Source organism: Schistocerca serialis, chromosome 2, assembly GCF_023864345.2.
Source record: "Schistocerca serialis cubense isolate TAMUIC-IGC-003099 chromosome 2, iqSchSeri2.2, whole genome shotgun sequence".
NCBI lineage: Eukaryota > Metazoa > Arthropoda > Insecta > Orthoptera > Acrididae > Schistocerca > Schistocerca serialis.
In genome coordinates this window covers 96,932,932-96,954,865 of record NC_064639.1, presented here as the reverse complement: position 1 = coordinate 96,954,865, position 21,934 = coordinate 96,932,932, and the positions used below count along the sequence as shown (strand labels likewise).

Below are 21,934 nucleotides of genomic sequence, written 5' to 3'. Positions count from 1 at the left end.
TAATTGAAGGACATACGAATTACTGATGGAACAAGGCTTTCCTTCAGAATCTTTCTAAATACGACATGTTTGCCTCCATGTGAAGTACCAATGCTGATAGGTCTGAAAAGATCAAGTGTCTTGTAACTGGCAAATCAAAGAAACCCTGTCGTTTTAAAAATGTGAAAATATTGTCCACTAACTACAGTGTATGGATAACATCATAACTTTCTGAAAAACATTTGCATAGTCTTACTGGAAAAGTGTGAGCCTGGTAACAGGGATATTCTCCTCTTGGTAGACTTTCACATTACAAAGTTAATTATTGCGACCTAAACTACACATGCACACTGCTGAGCTTGTATTTGGCAATTATCCATGTGCTGAAGATACATTACAGGAAAACCATTTTGCAGAAGGCATTACATTTGATAATGGCTGGGAAGGACCTGGCATCCTTTCAAGTTCAATTCTTGACACACTGCACTACACAGGTTGGTCCATTGATAGTGGCCAGGCCAAATATCTCACGAAATAAGAGTCAAACGAAAAAACTACAAAGAACAAAACTTGTCTAGCTTGAAGAGGGAAACCAGATGGCGCTATTGGTGGCCCGCTAGATGGCGCTGCCATAGATCAAACGGATATCAACTGAGTTTTTTTAAAATAGGAACCCCCATTTTTAATTACATATTCGTGTAGTACGTAAAGAAACATGAATGTTTTAGTTGGATAACTTTTTTCGCTTTGTGATAGATGGTGCTGTAATAGTCACAAACATATGGCTCACAATTTTAGACGAACAGTTGGTAACAGGTAGGTTTTTAAAAATTAAAATACAGAACATAGGTATGTTTGAACGTTTTATTTCGGTTGTTCCAATGTGATACATGTACCTTTGTGAACTTATCATTTCTGAGAATGCATGCTGTTACAGCGTGATTACCTGTAAATATCACATTAATGCAATAAATGCTCAAAATGATGTCTGTCAACCTCAATGCATTTGGCAATACGTGTAAAGACATTCCTCTCAACAGCGAGTAGTTTGCCTTCTGTAATGTTCGCACATGAATTGACAATGTGCTGCCGCATGTTGTCAGGCGTTGTTGGTGGATCACGATAGCAAGTATCATTCAACTTTCCCCACAGAAAGAAATCCGGGGATGTCATATTTGGTGAACGTGCGGGCCATGGTATGGTGCTTCGACGACCAATCCACCTGTCATGAAATATACTATTCAATACCGCTTCAACTGCACGCGAGCTACGTGCTGGACATCCATCATGTTGGAAGTGCATTGTCATTCTGTCATGCAGCGAAACATCTTTTAGTAACATCAGTAGAACATTATGTAGGAAATCAGCATACATTGCACCATTTAGATTGCCATCGATAAAATGGGGGCCAATTATCCTTCCTCCCATTATGCTGCAACATACATTAACCAGCCAAGGTCGCTGATGTTCCACTTGTCACAGTCATCGTGGATTTTCTGTTGCCCAATAGTGCATATTATGCCGGTTTACATTACCACTGTCGGTGAATGACACTTCGTCGCTAAATAGAACGTGTGCATAAAATCTGTCATCGTCCCGTAATTTCTCCTGTGCCCAGTGGCAGAAAATGTTCAAAGTTGTTGCCATGCAATTCCTGGTACATAGAAATATGGTACGGGTGAAATCGACGTTGATGTAGCATTCTCAACACCGACGTTTTTGAGAGTCCCGATTCTCGCGCAATTTGTCTTCTACTGATGTGCGGATTATCTGCGACAGCAGCTAAAACACCTACTTGGGCATCATCATTTGTTGCAGGTCGTGGTTTACGTTTCACATGTGGCTGAGCACTTCCTGTTTCCTTAAATAACATAACTATCTGGCAAACAGTCTGGATCCTTGGATGATGTCGTCCAGGATACCGAGCAGCATATATAGCACACGCCCGTTGGGAATTTTAATCACAACAGCCATACAGCAACACAATATCGACCTTTTCAGCAGTTGGTAAACAGTCCATTTTAACACAGGTAATGTATCACGAAGCAAATACCGTCCGCACTGGCGGAATGTTACACGATACCACGTACTTGTACGCCTGTGACTATTACAGCGCCATCTATCACAAAGCGAAAAACGTGGTCCAACTAAAACATTCATATTTCTTTACGTACTACACAAATACGTAATAAAAAATGGGGGTTCCTACTTAAAAAAAACGCAGTTGATATCCGTTTGAACTATGGCAGTGCCATCTAGCAGGCCAACCAAAGCGCCATCTGGTTTCCCCCTTCAAGGTAGACGAGATTCGTTCTTTGTAGTTTTTTAGTTTGACGTTTATTTTTTGAGATATTTGGCCCGGTCACTATCAATGGACAACCCTGTAAGTGCCATCTGGTTTCCCCCTTCAAGGTAGACAAGATTGGTTCTTTGTAGTTTTTTAGTTTGATGCTTATTTTTTGAGATATTTGGCCCGGTCACTATCAATGGACAAATCTGTACAGTCAACATACATAGGCTACGCATACTGCCTTGTGGAAACAGTGGACAATCTTGTAATTTTTTTTTACACATATTTCACAGTCATGTTACCCAAGTGTTATCAGTTCTGTCTTGTTACCAAGTCATCACCAGATGATCTGTGCACCATTCCTCTTTTCCTCTGATTTTAAAACAGATTGTCTAATGAAGAAGCTATTTTTGTGATCTAAGGCTGAAAGGGATGGAGGGGGTTAAGGAGTCCACTCCTCCATTCCCACCAATTCCAAAATGCTGAATTCTTCCAAAGAGATGAAGTGGGCTAGGTCCGCCAGATCTGGCTTCTGGTAATGATGACTGTGAAGCCTCTTCATTTCGATGTGGGGAAAGAAGCAGTTGGATCATCTATGAAAGACTTTCTGCGAATACACAATAATGTCGTCACCTTTGAAAAGTGTCTATAGAAGCTTTAAATGCAACAGTTAATAATATGGAAATAATGGTCCAATGTATCTACGAACTAGAAAACCAGATTGAAAAAGTTGCTAAAAGAAATTTAAACAAGCTATAATTCTGGATATTTGTGTGAAAAAGTTGAAACTACAAATTTGTTCAGAAAGTATCAAACGTGTGTGAAAGTGAGGATTTTAAATTAATAGCCAGTACGATTAATACAGTGTCCTGCAACCTCTTCAAACTACCCAACAAAGGTAAAGCTACTGGACTCCTGTGGATCAATCAAATAGAAAAAGACCCAGTAGAACTTCATATTAGGGAAGACTTATTAATAACTAACAGTGGTAATTAATATTTGGCTGTTTAAACCAAACCCTTCTGAATATCCCTTACAGAAATTAACCACAATGAGACCAGTAAATGGTCTGAGGAACATAAGGTAGGAGTTTAGCACCCTGAATCACTGAAAGGCACACAAACGAGACTGTTGACTCTGGTAGCTTTTGGATGAATCCTTTTTCAGAGCTACTGAATATGTACTTAAGCTCTGAAGAAGGATTCATCTGAAAGCTAACAAAGTTCTCAGCCATGTTTATGTGATTTTTATAACACTTTGCAGCAAAACTTTTAACAACCGAGAAAACTTAAGAATAAGGTAAAGCAGCTGAACTGTACTACAAACCTAGTCACAAATTTATCTGTGAGAAAAAGTGCTTTGCTATGTTAACCTATTTCTCGCCAGGAAGTCTGTGGACGATCTGGGGGAAAAAAAAAACACTCTTACCTCAAGTGCTTTCTCCTGAACTTTTATCATCCGACATTCAGCATATTTACGCACATAGTCATACACATTTTGAGCAGTTACTTCCACATCTCTGCCACCTGGTATTAACTCCAAAGACCCTCCACCCTCTTCAGGGCTCAGGTCAATGCTGTAAAGTGACAGAGAGGGATACACATAACAACTGTGCACAATGGTTCATTTCCACACTAGGCCTAACTAAAATATAAAATAAATAAGCAAGATTAGTACATACAACTCACAGAACGTAGACAGTAATATGAATTTACCTGAAAGTGAGATCCAGAGCTGAGAACAAACTATTGCTGTCTTTAGTCTCTGCATCTACTACTAACTGCCGGAGGCTTTCATAAATAACAGGATCGAAGAAAGCCAGGTCATGAAATCGAATTGGCCTTCCCAGTATAAATTTCATGACATGTCGATTCAGGAATATTGGACACAGCTCATTCTGTAGCAGGCAGAGTCCGAGAAGCCTGAAATTTATAAATTCAAGAGACAAATGAAAGTAGAGTTGAGTTTGACGCATTAAACATTTGGACACGTGCTACTCAATGCATTCTTAATGGTTTCTGAAACAGTGTTAACAATAATCTATTACAGTACACAATAAGCTACCACAAAGAGGGGGGAGGGAAACACCATACCTCCTCTTCCACCACCACCACACTTATGAATCAATAATCAACTGAATTAGACACACCTGCCAGGTAGCATGTAGCAGCCTCTTTTGCCCCAATGATTATGGCATGGACTATACAATAACAGAAAACTCCACAATCTCACTGACTGTGGGAAACATTGCCTTTTGTCATTTTTGACAAATCCATACACTGTAACAAGTGTACCTTTATGCACACATTAGTTCAATTGATCTTTCCTCATGTGCACAGTGTCCAACAGCTGTGTCCCTGTGCCAGTCAAAATGTCATTTTGTCAGCAGAGGAATAAGTGTGGGGCAGTGGTACCTGTATGTAGCCCCTGATGTGGAAATGTTTCTGCACAGTTTGGCACCTCATAAATTGCCATCATCAAATACTGAATTGGCAAACTGAATTGATTTGTCACCTGAAAAGCCAAGTGCCTGCACATCCATGAAGATAGGAGATTCTGAGGCATCGGATACCTATTAGTTGGCCATGGTCTAATCTTACCTGCGTAGCACTTGATTGTTACCATACGGCCAGTGCCAATCGTGTGACACAGTAGGTAATCTACATCAGCTCCCCACCCTCTTTGCTAATTCGATTGCACTTGTTGAGTGTAAAGGTCTATCTTCTATAAAATTATGAGACAGAATTGCTGGCCAGTACTTATCACAAAGAGAAATGTCAGTACTACCTACAGACTCACATAAAAGTACATATAGAATCCTAGCTTTCGGAACTACTTACGGCTTCCCACGGAAAGACTGGGGAAGGTTAAAGAGGAAGAAAAGACCATTCACCTAATTAAGACACTGTGCGGTGAACACAAATTAATAAACAACACAAACGGTTTTTAGGAATTTCTCTGTCTTTGATGTTGTAGGATTTACAAGCAGTAGCTTGTAGTGAGCGAGTGCTTGAGGTGGTTTCTACAGAGGAGAGTGACAGAAGGTGACAGGAAGTGGAGTGAAAAGGATATCAGGGAGAGAGGACTTCATAATGGTGCTTGTCTCGAGAAAGCTGTAGCCTCAGTGGAGAGAGGATGGAGGCTACAATATAAAAGGCAGAGCAACTTGTTAAACCACACATTGTTTATCAACTAACTTGTATGTACTGAAGTGAAGCAAAAAGTGATTCCCTGGTTATTATAAGTAAGTTCACACTTCTTGGCTGATGTCACCCCAATGTTTCTCGTGCTCAGTTTTTGCCTTATTTTAACCTCCAGTTGCCTTGTCGTATTTTCTTGAAGCTGTGGACCTGCTACTTAATACCACTAATTATACTGTATAGACTTCTTTGCCAACTGCAAAAGGTCGAGGGCTGCAAGAAAACTCACAACTATGCCAACTCACTAAGAAATGACATAATTACTTTAGAAAGAACTCTTCTATATTTTGTTGCTCAAATAAAACAACTGCACAGTCTGGTGAACAGATTTCACATTAACTCTAGCAACATCTATGGAGTGAATCCTGTGACATCATACGAGACATAAAACAATTTCAATTGTTTTATTGGGTGTTTGCATCGGTAGACAGTGCCACTTTTTGATACTCAGAACACTGCCAAGCCACGGCACCAAATCACAAACGACCCCTTTACATCACGTGAAGATGCTCATTGCTGTTCCACTCTGCCAATGTCCTGTGTCCAAGCTTTGTTCATCATCTCTGCACATATCAACATAAAGTGTGAAAAGTGGCATGTTCACTACCTACTAACTACCTAAAGTACATTTTCCACTTTCACAATCATCTTTCATTGGCCTAAGAGGAAACAGTGGATCACGTTTTTCAGCAAACTCTCAGTTACACTGCTGAACATATAACCACCACTAACCTGACTGAGCACTTGAATGGGCAGAGAACAATTGTTTGCTTCAGGGACAGTTGGTACACAGTATAAAGCTGGCTTCACAACATGGCTGAAGGGACCTGACTGCCAAACAAACTACATGGGCTATGGACTACTTGGGTTCAACCACATGATACTAGTTTCCTTGATCTGTGGAGATGAGAACATGTTCTCCATCACATCCTTGCATCCTGAAACTTATAAATGCACTACCTTTTATCTGCAGGAGCTGAGTAACTGCTTTTCCTTCTTACCCTTCCCCTCTCTCAACTCCAAGGAAGGTTATAATAATGCATGTAGTTTTATTTGGGCAAATCAGCAACACAGCACTTCTCCTGAAGGTAAACAGGAGCTAGCAAGTCTGTCTCGTAATTTTATAGTTTTCTCAAGACATTTCTCCTTTTGGTACGATTAAATCAGTTGTGGGTAGGGCACTTCTGTAATAATTTATCTGTATGCTACTGTATTACAAAATTTGATACTGCGGACAACAGAGTAGAAGTGTTGTTGTGTCTGCAAATCCACATTGAAATATTAAAACAAATTACACATATGAAATTTATTACTGCCCAGACTGACTTTCAGTCAGATGATGGTTTATTCAAAGATCCCTAAATGCAAAATAGATGTGAATTCTGCCCCCAATGTGAAAACATGGAATTACTTAATACACGCTATGTGTAAGAACCTGTTTGTACAATAAAAAGTGCATGAACGCAACAATGTACCCATGCGCTCAAATGCTTTGGTGCCATGTCAATTGTGGGTGGTTGGGTGGTCTATTTAAGATACACACCATGTAATGAAACGCAGTGGCAAATTATGTGGCACATTTGTGGGTTGTCTTGAATACTGCTAGAGGTCGGTGTGAACCAAGAATAGAAAGTATATGGAATGGAAACTTGGCTCCAATCCATGCATCAAATTTCAGTGCGCTTGCGAGAAGTCAGTTTTTTGAAGCACTGGAAAAGTTATAAATACATAATGAGCAGTAATAAGAGAGAAGACCGCACGGAAAAAGAACAATTCTCACAAAGTGACCAGTAAACAATGAAAGCTCACTGAACAGTAAAAAATACTGTATGTAAATGACACAAAAGTACATCAACTCCTGCAGCTGGATTTTCGGTAAAATTCTCCTTCTTCACTGAAAAAAAATAAAATAAAAATAAAAACAACTTGTTTCCCATTGGTCATTTTCTTCACTACTGTACGTAATACCTTAACTGATTCTTGGGAAACTAATTGGCACTCAAAATTGATTTCTTTTGCATCTTACAATTTCAAGTCACAGTCACTGTGATAATTTTCTAGCACACTGCAGCATAAAATTTGCAGGGCTTGCAGCGAAAAATGTGCTTATTTCAGGTGAAATGTTGCTTGTATTAAATGTAGCTAACATATCAAAATTGTTTTCAAAATTGGAATTAAGAGCCACATTTCACTACAGTATGGAGGAAAAAAAGTTTAAAAATGGAAAATTCAGGATGGAATGTAACAATATTATGAGAAAGAAAGTGTTACTCACCATATGGCGGAGATGCTGTGTCGCAGATAGGCATTTGTCAACAACAACACACACACACACACACACACACACAAAAAAACTGCAGCACACACAACTACAGTCTCAGGCAACTGACAGTGTGGTTTCAGTTGCCTAAGACTGCAGTCGTGTGTCAGTGTTGCATTTGTGTGTGTGTGTGTGTGTGTGTGTGTGTGTGTGTGTGTGTTTTGTCTATTGTTGACGAAGGCCTTAATGGCTGAAAGCTTTAATTACGAGAGTCTTTTTGTTGTGCCTACCTGCGACTCAGCATCTCTGCTATATGGTGAATAGCAACTTTCCTTCTAATTATATTAAAAAAGTTAAAGTATTTTATTTGAGTGCGCTGCCTGATGGTGCCACGTGCAAGAGGCCTGCAGCTCAGTTGTGAACAGTTCGTACAAGTACATACAAGTTTCTCAAATTAGTGATCACAATTTGTTGTTGTACTTCCTGCTGAAAGAAACTGAAGAAGAAAAAAAAGGAGACATTCTACACCTACATTTACATAATGGTAAAGCTGAAACACAACCCATATTTAGAATACTGCTAGACGAAAGTTTCTTTATTACATGTATCAACTGCCATTTATTAAACGAATATGACTGATATTACGTGTATTTGAGTGAACTTATAGATCTGAGCCTAATTCAAAAAAATTTCTATAAATTAAATTTTAATGCAACCTACTGTCTTCGTTTAAAGCAATACCTATGCATTACTTTTAGGTTGAAAACATGAATGAAAACTACAGCACTGACCCAATTCCTGCAGTATGCTTTTGTAGGAAATAAAGTCGATTTATCAGCTCGCAGTAACAGAAAAGTAAAATTAAGAAGTAAAATAAAATTGTTGCATGTAAAAACCTGATATTTACAGAACAAAGTAGTTTCATTACCATCTGAAGCTAAAAGCAGTTGCAGTTCACAGCTTGCATGTGTGAACAATAATGAATTTAAAAGCTTGTGAGATAAGTTTGTAGTTAAATATTTACCACAGGTTCTTTCATCAGCGTTTCCTTTCAAAAAAGTTTATCTTTACTTGGTTAAATTACTACTGTTTCATAAGAATGTACATTTCAAACCTTAGCAATAAGCAGCTATCATTTTGGTATTTACTTGGTTTCAATATGGTGTCGAGCACAATGCTCTACTTCATATAAGCTAAAGGAGCAAATCTCTGCTTTTCTTTCTGTATACTGTCTATTCTGTGACAATACTGTGCCAACCTCAACAAGCAATTGCATGGTTGCCGTTCCCCAATGCTTTGTGTTGTAAGTTGCTTGATGTTTTGGAGTGACAGGGTGTGTGTGTGTGTGTGTGTGTGTGTGTGAGAGAGAGAGAGAGAGAGAGAGAGAGAGAGAGAGAGAGAGATCATATACACCCTGGACTTCCCAGTTACAAATACACTTTTTCCCAGGTGAAAATGCATTATATCCTGGATGAAAGTGCATTTTTTCTGTGTTATATGGTAATATATGTTCCATTGGAGCTGTGAAACTTGAATTCAACCAAATACAGGATGGTAGCTTTAGAACAACACGTTTAAATTCACAATGTGGCTATATGTCAGCCATTTTTGAAGCAAATTGGGTTTCCATTTGCCATTTTATTGGTAGACAAGGGCGCCATCTGCTGTGTCGTGCCCCGTTCAAATTGCCTTAGATCAAATTCAAATAGCTTTTTCCACCTCTACTTTTTCTCAAAAAACAGTAAACAGCAGTGATTTCTGTATATACTGGTAGCAACAAGGGAAGTTTTAGTAGCAATATGTATAAATTTTTCAATGTGGATACAACTTCCTGTTGCTTGCAATCTGAATGTAAGTCAATGCATTTTGAGCAGGTGCCACCTGAAGATTCTGGAGTAAACTTCAAAATGTGTTGTGCTTAACTAATATAAATGGTGACGCACAGAAATTCAGTGTTTTTGTTGTATTTTGAGGGTAGTCACAGGTTTAAACACCAGTGCACTATGAATGAGAATACTGTTAAAAAAACTGTGCATTACAAGCAATCAACACAAGTAATTCAGTAACAATAATTATTTGGAAGAAAATTAAATAATTTTACATTTCATTTTAAGAATGTTTTACGGACATTTCATTTTTATAATGCTTTCATTGGCATTTTGCTTTTACAGCATTTCCAATGACACCTATTTTGGCAACTGTTTCACTGAACCTTAAATTAAGCTTGGTATAGAGTTGTCTTGTAACTTTACCTGTACACTCAAAAGATTCAGATTTACACATACAGTAAACAATTAATACAGGGTGATTTCATCTCAAATCATACAGGACATGACAACTCCTGGTCATGAATTTTTCTGGAAAAAAAATCTATTGGACCTATTATTATAAGTGTTAAGAAATGAAGTATTTTCATTTTATCTTAATTTCTGTAAATAGTACGGCCCTTTGAAAAATTTATATTTTGTATATAACTCTTAAAACAGTAGAGAACAAAAAAATATAACTAATAAACTAAAAGTACTGGAGACCTGGCAGATGCTTTGCACTAAAGCTCACTCTTAGTGTGTTGAAATTTAGTTGAAATCCACACACTTATGGGCTTCCTTTAACTTACAAATGTAAGATGAAAATACGAAATTTAAGTTAATTTTTCCACTCAAATTTTTTTTTTTTTTTTTCTAATTTGGGAAGTCACAGAACATTACATTTTCTGTCATATTAGCAGATACTACTTATGTAATTATAAACAGTATCTTCTCTGCTCCAGCTCTCTGCATTATGTAAATATTTATTATTAAAAATGCAAAAAAATGTATTTTTATGAATTTTTATAGATTATTTACTTGAGAATTACACCAAATACTGTTTGGTTAATATGTTAGCAGTCAGTGCATACCCAGTGGGCAATATTTTCCTGTGTAAAGTGTTAAAAATTTCTTAACAGTCTGTACATTTTGCATCACTGAATTTCTAGTGCAAAATATGAATGTTGGCAACACCGTTTCCAGTGCTCTTCTGTTTAAACCAAACGAGTGAGAGCTTGCACATAGACCATTCTGCATTAATTTTTGTGTTTGGTTTGAACTTTTTGTTAGATACAACGTCAGTGAGAAAACACAGTGGTGAAAGAGTGAGGGGTGTGAACTATGAAAGAAAGACACAAGATGGTGTTTAAGAAAAGTGAAAAACACTTCACAGTTGTTGGAAATCTGTCAGAGGTATTGCAGAAATATCTTGATCCTCAAGTAACAGTATTAGCATCATATTCATTGTACAGGAATTGCTACACACATTACAAGAAGAAATTTACTGACAATGCAACTGAATGATCACCATCACCCAAATGTGAAACTGAAGAAGACAGTGCAGATGTTTATTCCTCGGTGTGAAACAGTTGATTTGTTGAATGTTAGCATTTCTGCTGCAGCCCCTACTATATCCCCCCTTCAATGTCCAGAAACTTTAAGAAGCACAAGGAGGGGGGGAGCAAGCATGTAAAAAGAAAAGTGGAAGGAATTGAAACAAGTTTTATGCAAGCAACCTCTTCAAAACTTTGTGAAGTGTGTAATGTAGATGCAGTTGGTGCAGAACCTGAAGATAGTGATATGTGCATGAAATGTGATGTGTGGTTTCAAAACCTTAATACTGCTGTCTCAGCAGCCATCTATACTGGGAAGAGACAGTTGCTGTCACTGATACCAAGTAGCTACTCCAAGCGGCAGATACAGAAATACATACCCACTTCCTCACATTAGCTGATTTCAAAAGCTCGTGAAATAAAGAATGAGAAAAGTATTTGGGCAAGCCCAGATTCTTACTGTGGGCATCCGTTGCAAGGTGATATGCTTACTGTTGCTCTGGAATATTACCTATGTGATGACGAAGACTGCAGCAGCCAAAGTCCTAACCAGGAGGATGTTACCTCTGTTGGCGAAAATTGTTAAAAGGTAAAAAGATATATAACAAGATCAATAAGAGAAGTATATCTTCTAATGAAAAAGAAGGACCCAAATTTAAAAATTGGGCTCTCATAATTCTACTCATTACAACCAAAATGCATAAAATGCCAGCCAGTGAAGGAAGTATGCACATGTATTTACTACACTAATTTGAAACTTGTTTGTTTCACCATAAGCAGTGTAGTACACAGGGATGTAGACAATACGTTATGTATACGTCAAGAGCCGCAAGATAAAATGTTTGTTGCAGGAGTGAGCAATGTGTCCTGATGCTGAAGTGATGACTGCTGAAGCATTACACCTTCAGGATACTGATAATGACATAACCTATGCTTGGAGGAGGGAGGAGAGTCGGTGAAGAAGACAGTAGAACCAGAGAAGTTTTTTTTACACAGGGTAGGCGATGGGCCACGAAAGGAATAGCTCACCATCAAATCCAGAGGATTCAGTGACAGAATACGGACATGTTAAGTTCTTTATTTCACTTTGCTGGGAACCTGTCTGTTGCTCTGCAGAATGAAATTCAGAGCTACCACTGACACACATAATCACAGATATCAATATTCACATATGTTGCTCACTTCCTTGGAACATCACACTGTTTTGCTATTGTCAGTGATCATCTCATTCATGACAGTGCACAGACATGCTACGCTGTCAGCATCATAACTGATGACGTAACATCCAGAGGTCACGCATTTCCTAAACATGTGTACATGACAGATGGTGCAGCATCTAATTTTAAAGGCCGCTTTCAGTTGTATGAGCTTGGTCAACACTGTAGTACAAGAATTAAGAAAAAAAAAGGATATTTTCAGCAACAGGTCATGAGAAAAGTGCATGTGATGGTATAGGAGGTCTCTGTAAACATTATGCAACAAGATTTAATCTGCGACATGAAGTAGTTGATGCTATTAGAGATGCTACTCCATTTGTGCACACCATATCAATGTTAACAACAAACGTGAAACTCTTAATTCTAAATGAAAGTACATTAAGGGTGTTCCATTTAAAAAAGAGAGAAGCATGGTCAGCTATGAAGCCTATGGTAGGAATTCAATCAAGTCACTGCTGGGTTGTATCCCAGAGTAGCACATACATTGCAAGAATGGTTCTCCACAAAACAGTCCTTATTGTGTGTGAAATGCAGAGACCACAGTATACATTACAAGACTTTGTAGTGAGCCACTTCATTTCTTGTGTGTATGACAATTGGTGGTGGATGGGAAAGATAGTAAGTGTGTCTCATGAGATGCAAGATATAACCGTTTCCATTATAACATTTCATGGTCCTGCTAATGCTTTCAAATGGCCAACATCAAAAGATCAGTGTGCAGTTCCCACTTCCTAAGTACTGCTCTTGTTGGATCATCCTTGTCCATGTGCAAGTTTAGCTCAGCTATACAAGTTCAGAGAGAAGCAGATGAAAAAAAGCAAATGAACTCTCTTCAGCAGTGCAGTGTTGACTGTTAGATTGTAGGCGATTTTAATTCATGGAATGTCACGAAGAAGTAAGATCATGACAGAAGACAATAACAATTCTGAACAGAAAAATGGATGTAATTAAAATCAGCGATCAATTTAAATATTTAAGTGCTCATGATTTTTTGACCTTGAGAATAGAGGTAGGCCTACCTAACAAATTTATCACATTTTGTACAGACAAGTATTGCCTACTCTGTACATTTCCAAAGTATAATGACCAACTAATGTACAAAATTTTTAGAATGGGGTTTTGGAGAAAATTATTTTTAAATAACCAAGAGGTTTCAGATTCTTTCATCTTTACATACAAGTATTTTGAAAGTTTAAGAACTTCATGCCTCATTTCTGAAGACAGTTAACATCCTGTGACTGTTCATATTTTCAAAACATAATTTTGAAATTCGCAATACATTGGAAATTTTCATAGCTTATTTAAAAAAAAGTAAGGGCGGGGAGGGGGTTCATGACTGTGTATGTATTAATCATGACTCATAATACTGGGAACAAAGTATTTATTGAAAATAAATTCGGACCTGTATCACTTTTGGTTTCTTTATTACAATTTTTCCCTTTTGTTACGACATTTTGAGAAACACAGTCATTTAGAAATGTCTGTAGTGTTTCAACAAATCATCATAAAATCAAATTATTGTTGTTTTGGAGAGGTATCATGTGGAACTTCAACATATATCTTTTTCAGCAAACTTTGATGTGACACATTCACTCTTCACCTGTACAATTTGAGATGAAATCATCCTACTGCAGATAAAATAAAGCTTGAGGAGCAGTTTTAGGATTATAAATTTCATATGTCTTCCTTCTGCAGATTCAACTACTGTAAAAGATGACCATTGTTTATAAGGAACTGCTCAGCAATTGCAATGAAGAGTTCATGGGTAAGATAATTTCACAATTTTTCGTAAGTAACAATACGCCTTAGCAGGAAGAAAATGTACGGCCAGAGAAAATTTTCTTCTTTGTTGAGAATATTGTGATACTTTTACAACTAGCTTGAATTTCAAAAAGCCCCTTCTACAGATTTGTTACATTTTTAATATTTAGAATATCAGAAGCTGAACTACACATTCTTTTTCAAATCAGCCAAGTCAAATTTCTAACTATATTTATTATTCACATATGAGCCCAGGAGAACCACGCGAGGTGCAATCTATCAATGTCATGTTTGATGGTTGGCCTTTCTTTGTGGCCAAATTTGCTTCATCCTTTCAGAATGAAGGCTCTTTCTTTCATTAGACTACGGTGTTCCAGTCTGTTTTCTAATTTCCCTCTGACCAACTTTCCAATCAAATATCTTTTGTCTGAATGTTTTCCTATGTGTAAGGTCTGAGTGAGTTATACCAGCTGCTTTAAGATTCTCCTTAATCGCAGCAATCTATTTCATTGGCTCAGTTTTAGCCTTCCTTCTGTTTTCGAAGAATTCTACTATTTGTTTTGTCAACCTTGAGGGTGCCATTCTTTTAATGTGCCCATAAAATTTAAGTCTTCATTTTCTCATGTCACCATGTATGTCTGTGTATTCTTCTATTTCCTTATTACTTCTCAGCCTATAAGTTTCTCCATCAGTAATTTTGGGGCCCAATATTTTCCTAATAATCTTTCTTTCTTTCTTTCTAATTTCTTCAATATCCCACTTGCTATTTAAAATTAAAGTTTCTTCTCAATGAAGACATTCAGGTTTGATTACCGTGCTGTAATGTCTAAGTTAACTGAATTTAGAAAGCGATATATAATAAATATTTTGTGTTAATCTGATTGCAGTTGCCATCTTTTGACAGCGAACTTCATTTACAGCTTTTTCCAGACCGTTTTCTTGTATGATTTCCCCCAAGTATTGAAACTGACATAGCCTTTTTATTTTTCCATATTTCTTATCCAAATATTTTAGTGCTTGTTTGTTGCATGTCATGTATTTCGTTTTTTCGAATGTTATTTGTAGTTATACCTTTTCTGAGACTTCTTTAAGAATTTCAATTTGTTTTTGAGCTGTGGTAACATCCATAGTTAAAATTGCCAGTTCGGCAATCTACTGTAATATCACTTCCACCTAACTTTATTGATTGGTCTACATTTTGAATCGACTTCTGCTCTCGCCATTCTGTAATTACTTTTTCCAAAGCACAGTTTAACAGTAATGGAGAGAGTCCATCCCCCTGTCTAACACCAGACCTTATTTCAAATGGTTCAGAAATGTCTCCCATCCAGAGACTGGTTTGATGCAGCTCTCCATGCTACTCTATCCTGTGCAAGCTTCTTCATCTCCCAGTACGTACTGCAACCTACATAGTTCTGAATCTCCTTAGTGTATTCATCCCTTGGTCTCCCTCTACAATTTTTACCCTCCACACTTCCCTCCAGTACTAAATTGGTGATCCCTTGCTTCAGAACATGTCTTACCAATCGATCCCTTCTTTTGGTCAGGTTGTGCCACAAATTTCTCTTCTCCCCAATTCTATTCAGTACCACCTCATTAGTTATGTGATCTACCCATCTAGTCTTCAGCATTCTTCTGTAACAGCACATTTTGAAAATTTCTATTCTCTTCTTGTCTAAACTATTTATCATCCATGTTTCACTTCCATAGATGGCTACACTCCATACAAATACTTTCAGAGAAGACTTCCTGACAATTAAATCTATACTCGATGTTAACAGACTTCTCTTCCTCAGAAACGCTTTTCTTGCCGTTGCCAGTCTACATTATATATCCTCTCTACTTTGACTATCATCAGTTATTTTGCCCCCTCAAATATCAAAACTCATCTACTTTAAGTGTCTCATTTCCTAATCTAATTCCCTCGGCTTCACATTCCATTATCCTTATTTTGCTTTTGTTGATGTTCATCTTACATCCTCCTTTCAAGACACTGTCCATTCCATTTGGCTGCTCTTCCAGGTCCTTTGCTGTCTCCGACAGAATTGAATTAGTGAGTGCAGGAACCACTTTAGTCACAAAAATGCGAAAAATCATTTTCAATGAAAAGATGCTTAGAAAGCCAAGATGCATGTTGAGTCCAAGAACCACGTCAGTCCGTCGAGTGGATCTGTAGATACAGGGTGTCTTTTTCGAACCCTGAGTGCAGAAATAACATGACTCAGAATTTGACTTGGTTTCTGTTCCTACCGCTAGATAGCATGACTAGTCTTGCCCTTTTACTGAGCATGTGCCATGTGTTTACCAGCCTAAACAGCTGTTCTTATCGAAGTCTTTGTTTTGTTGATTGTTTTCAGCATATTCCAAATTCGTGCTTAACGTTTCCTGTTCTATGTTCAATATGTCTGTGAGTACCACAAGCAGTGAAAGTGATTATGAAACAGCTCCTAAGAAGACGAGGAGAAATGAAGGAAAACATTGAAGAAATGTCATTAGAACCTCAAAAGTTCGTGGTGTTCTTACTATACAGAGGAGGAAGCAAAATGGTATGTAAGAAAGCGTTTATTTCATTCTACAGCATTACTGAGGGGAGGGTTCGAAGGCTTACTGATCTCTTAATAGAGGGTAAATCACCTGCAGATAAACAAGGTAAAACTCTCAAGAAGAACATGATTTCTGCCAAAGTTTGTTCTAAAATACATGAGCATATTTCATCATTCCCCACCAAGATTACCCACTGTGGCACCAAAGATACCAGTTATCTTGATGCCCGCCTTGATGTTAAAAAAAAATGCATTCCTTTTTTAAAGAAAAGTACCCTCATTTGGATGTAAAATATAAGTTTTATCTTATATATTTTCAAGACAACTTTTCATTGCGGTTTGGACATCCACGGGTACATACCTGCATAAACCGTGAAGAACTTTATGTAAAAATCAAGAGCTCCTCTATGGGTGATGCAGCTAAAGGGGCTAAAAGGGCTGCTCTTGCTGAACTTGCCATCCACAAAAGACGAGCCAAGAAATTTTACAATAAACTTCAAATCGTCACCAAGTTATATGCGGAATGTGAAGACACAGTTGCACTTTCATTTGATTTTATGCGAAATCTCCCCTTTCCAGTGATCCCAGTTCAGGATATATTTTACTTGAGGCAACTTTGGGTGAACTTTTTAGGATAAAAATCTAAAAACTATGACATCTGAAATATTCCTGTAGCCTACAAAGGAGCCAATGAGATACGCAGCATGCTATTGAAATACAGTGACACTAATATTATATCAAATGTTAAAAATCTGTATTTCTTTTCCAATGGCACCTGCTGACAGAATCGGAATCACACCATGATAAGAGTCTGCCTTGCTCTTACGCTTTGAACAAATTTTTCATTACTTTCCGATTCAAGGGCATTCATAATCTTCCAAATGATCAAGATTTTGGTACTATCAGGAGGATGATACGAAAAAATCAGGAGGATGATACGTAAAAATGATCGGATATATACTCCTGATGAATATGAACAGTTGTGTGCTCAGTCCAGTAACAACTTTCACATCGCCAAGCTACTCACCATGACGTATTTAATAATTTGGAGGAATTATGACGCTTTTTCTCTCTCCTGAAAAATTTACAATTTGTGACTGAAGCAATTTCTGCACTTACCGATTCAATTACAATGTAATCGGCAAACCTTGATTTCTTCTCCATGGATTTCAATTCCTACTACAATTTTTTTTTGTTTCCTTTACTGCTTGCACAATATACAGATTGAACAACATTGGGGATAGGCTACAACCCTGTCTTGCTCCCTTCTCAACCACTGCATCCCTTTCATTCCCCTCGACTCTTATAACTGCCATCTGGTCTCTGTACAAATTGTAAATACCATTTCACTCCCTGTGTTTTATCCCTGTCACATTCAGAATTTTAAAGAGAGTATTCTAGTCAACATTGTCAAAAGCTTCCTCCAAGTCTACAAATGCTAGAAACATAGGTTTGCCATGCATTTTCCAACATCTCTTCAGAATCCAAACTGATCTTCCCCAAGGTCGGCTTCTACCTGTTTTTCCATTTGTCGGTAAAGAATTCATGTTAGTATTTTGCAACTGTGACTTACTAAACTGATAGTTCAGTAATTTTCGCACCTGTTTTGCACATTAAGCTGCTTTATGTACTTCCTCAGTAGCATATTCTGTGCTTGTACTCAGTCATATTATTCTATCAGCTTTTTTCTTGTTTGGACTTCAAAGATCACAACTGTGATCATCATAAACAGGTGTATCAAAACAATAAGTTTCACCATGAGAGTGTAATAAAGTTTACCACACAAAAAACAAAAATTATATGGATCTGTTGTTAGTGTCTACAGACTTAATCAATGCTGGGAATTGATGAGGCTGATTTTAACTCGTTGGCCTTCCCTTTAATGTTCTGACCACCGTGGAAATGGCACCCGTGTTGAAGTTGGTTGCCACAAGGAGCGCTGTAACTCTTGTGCCAGTTACTCTATGTAATTTCAATTCGTTGCTTCCAAAGCACTGAGAGCGACTATCCCCATGAACTATTATGCGAACAGGTAGCATCCACAGTCATTTGTCTTCAAAACAGTAATGGTAAAAAAAAAAAAAAAAAAAAATGTTATTAAAACAGTAAACACCTCCAACCCACTGGCCCTAAAGTAAATACTAACACAGCCCTCCATATTTCCTACCAAAATATACAATCATTAAGAAATAAGCTCTTGGAAATCCATTTGTACTGTCTCAATGAACTAAAAAATGTATGTGTAATATGCCTCTAAAAGTAAAAAGTGATATGTATTGCTCCTTTTAAGTTTAATGTAAGCAGCAATATTTTGATCCAAGCAGCATCGCATCAGGGGACAGCTAAAAAACACGAAGTTAACTGCCGCCATCCTGTCTAGAACAGCATACTCTCATTATTGCGAAGTATAAATCTCTTCTGTTTGGAGTCGCTCTTCCAGTTCTGTGCAACACTCATCCACATCTCAAAATAATTACCGTATTTCACAGACTATAAGAAGCTATGAATTATAAGACACACCTTAACTTCAAAGCAATTTTTAATAACATTAGATTGCAAAGCCAGACTAAAAAATTTTTTACTTTATAAAACTGAACTGGCCTTTAAAATCCCTGAAAATCATCATCTGAACTTTCTTCTTTTTCTTCTTCTTCTTCATTGTCCTTTTAATATATAAAAAACAGTCTTCACTGCCACCAAGAATGTTACTTACGCTAGACCAAGACTGTTTTATCCCCTGACACACTTGTTTGATTGTAGGTTGTTTTAAAGCTCACTTCGCCACGAATTCATGTTGGGTCTCATTTATCTTCCATCATCCATTTGTTCCATTCCACTCTCATATACATTTTAAATGGTTTCGTCGCATCAGTGCACTGCTGCTGCCAGTTGAATCCAATGTTGCCAGATGGAGAGAGGTTCCCACAGAATCGAATATATGGAGATTTTTAAGATTGGCGTGAATATTAGATCAAACACTGGACACTTTTATATTAATTTCGAGTAACAAACGCACCTGAATTTTGGAGGCAATTTTTCGAAGAAAAAAGTGTGTCTGATAGTTCATAAAATACGACACAAATTATATACAATATTAATACCAATCCATCTTTAAGGAGCCAAAAATTGTTAAGGAATAGAGCCACCTATTTATTTTACACCATATTTTTACATAATTACCTATGAACTTAGTTTTATGCATTAACCTATCTTAGGAGGCCATGCATGATACGTGGCACGTGGGGCATCAGCAAATGCAGCAACCTGAACGAGTAGTCATCGGTGATGATTGTGTCTATATTGCGAATACAGAGTAAACTAATTAAGACTTCGTCTCAACGATTTACAATTATTGTTTTGATATTTACCCATTTTGTCTAGGTCACTTACTTGTATTTAAATTTCATACTCTTCAATTTTTAGAGGCATCCTGTTTTTAATTTATTTACTTACCAGTCCCCACTGCGACGATGCTTGGATCACAATATTATTACTAATATTAAACTTAAAGGGACAATAGGTATTATTTCTTTACTTTTTAGAGGCTTTTTTGTGTATTTTTTTGGAAAATACATATTATTTCTTTACTTTTTAGAGGTTTTTAAAGCTTTTTAAACATTATATTTTACTAGTAGACATAGTACGATTGACACTATCCCCACATTAGCACAAATACTTTCTGGGATGAAACATGAGGTTGTGATGCTTTTTCACTTATATGATTTACATGTATCTTTCTTTTAATTCACATGCGTATATTCACTATGTCTTAATGTGTATCAGTGGTACAGCAAATAATTGGTTCAAATCCTATCTCACCAACCAAAAGCAAATGGTTGGTATCACAAGACCTATATCTACAAAAATTTATTCGAAGACAGCCCTGATAAGCTATGGAATCCCACAAGGCTCAGTATTGCGCACTCTCCTCTTCCCACTCTTTATCAGTGACCTTCCTCTAAGTCTTCCTAATACATCACCCCTGTGTTGTTTGAAGATGACACAAACTTGTTTCTCCAGGCAGACTCAGCTCTGCAACTGAAGCTCGAAATTAATGACACAGCTGGAAGACTTCTCTCATGGACCTACTACAATAAATTACTTTTAAACACAAACAAGACACTCAAATATGCCCTTCCACCCGGCCCAAAATAATTCTGCTTTTATGGGCCTCCATGCAGATTGCTGGCAAACAAATTGAACTAGTAATAGAAACAAAGTTTATAGGAGTCTGGACTGACAGTTCACTCCAGTAAGACCATCATGAGGCAAAACTGTAAAACAAGCTTGGTAGACCTTGCTATGCTTTCAGAATTCTCAGGCTACCAGTGATACAAACACAATAAAAATTGCTATTATGGGCTTGTGGACTCAATAATAGCATATGGCATCACTCTTTAGATAGTTACTCAAAGAAAAATTTTCATCCTGTAAAAAATAATAACAAATAATAAGAGAAATAATAACAGAGTACCAATACAATCTGCCACCAAGCCAGTATTCAAAGAACTTAATGTATTGGCAGTATCCTGTATTTATATTTGGAGAATTTTCTTTTGTCAAAAAGATTTTCAAATGAAATGTCCTTTTTATTCTGTAGATGAGTACTTCAATGCAAACTTGCATTAACTACTTGACCTTATACTCTCCCTCACAGTGTTCACTAGTGCTTACAGTCACTTATTATGCTTGTCTCCTGCTTAGGGCAGAATTTCTGTCCTGTTTTGTAGAGTTAAATAGAAATAACATGCTTGCATTCATATGTAAAAAGATCTATTAGGACATGTCTTCTATATTTTAATTAGGATGGATTCCAAGTCTTTTCACTCATGCTATTGTAGTCACTATTGCATTTTGTACAATATGTGGGCTGAATTTTCATGTATATTGAAAGCTTTATCTTCCTAAGATAAATGTTAGGCATTGCTGTCATTACTAAACATATCTTTGTGTTTACACAGTACAAGATTTCTGGGCTTCAAATAAACAATACAAATAAATAAATAACTGGCTGTAATCCAATAAGGGTTGGAAACTGTACATTGTGAATCGTATAAATACAAAGAAAATTTTATACTTATTACAAACTACTTCATTTTGATATTTGGTTTGTGTTAGGAAAAGTAATTGCCATCTATATGTTTCCAGTGCAAAATTTGTTGCACTTTCACATAAATTCAGCTGCCAAAACGAAAGCTGCCAATGTTCATTTCTGTGAAAACAATACTACTACTACCAGTACTACTACTACCACCACCACCACCACCACAAAAATGAACATTTTTTTTAACAGCTGCAAACACTTTTTTATGTACAAAATTTG

General features: G+C 37.1%; 1 protein-coding gene across 1 annotated transcript in view; it reads right to left on the bottom strand.

Moving 5' to 3' along the window:
- Nucleotides 1–21,934, bottom strand: part of LOC126456777 (E3 ubiquitin-protein ligase UBR5) — a 342,260-nt gene that overhangs the window by 23,212 nt on the left and 297,114 nt on the right. Inside the window, exons 43-44 of the mRNA XM_050092547.1 lie at nt 3,985–4,191; nt 3,698–3,845 (exon numbers count right to left, since the gene is read on the bottom strand). Of these exons, the coding sequence (XP_049948504.1) occupies nt 3,698–3,845; nt 3,985–4,191 (355 nt within the window). The remainder of the gene's footprint in view (nt 1–3,697; nt 3,846–3,984; nt 4,192–21,934) is intronic.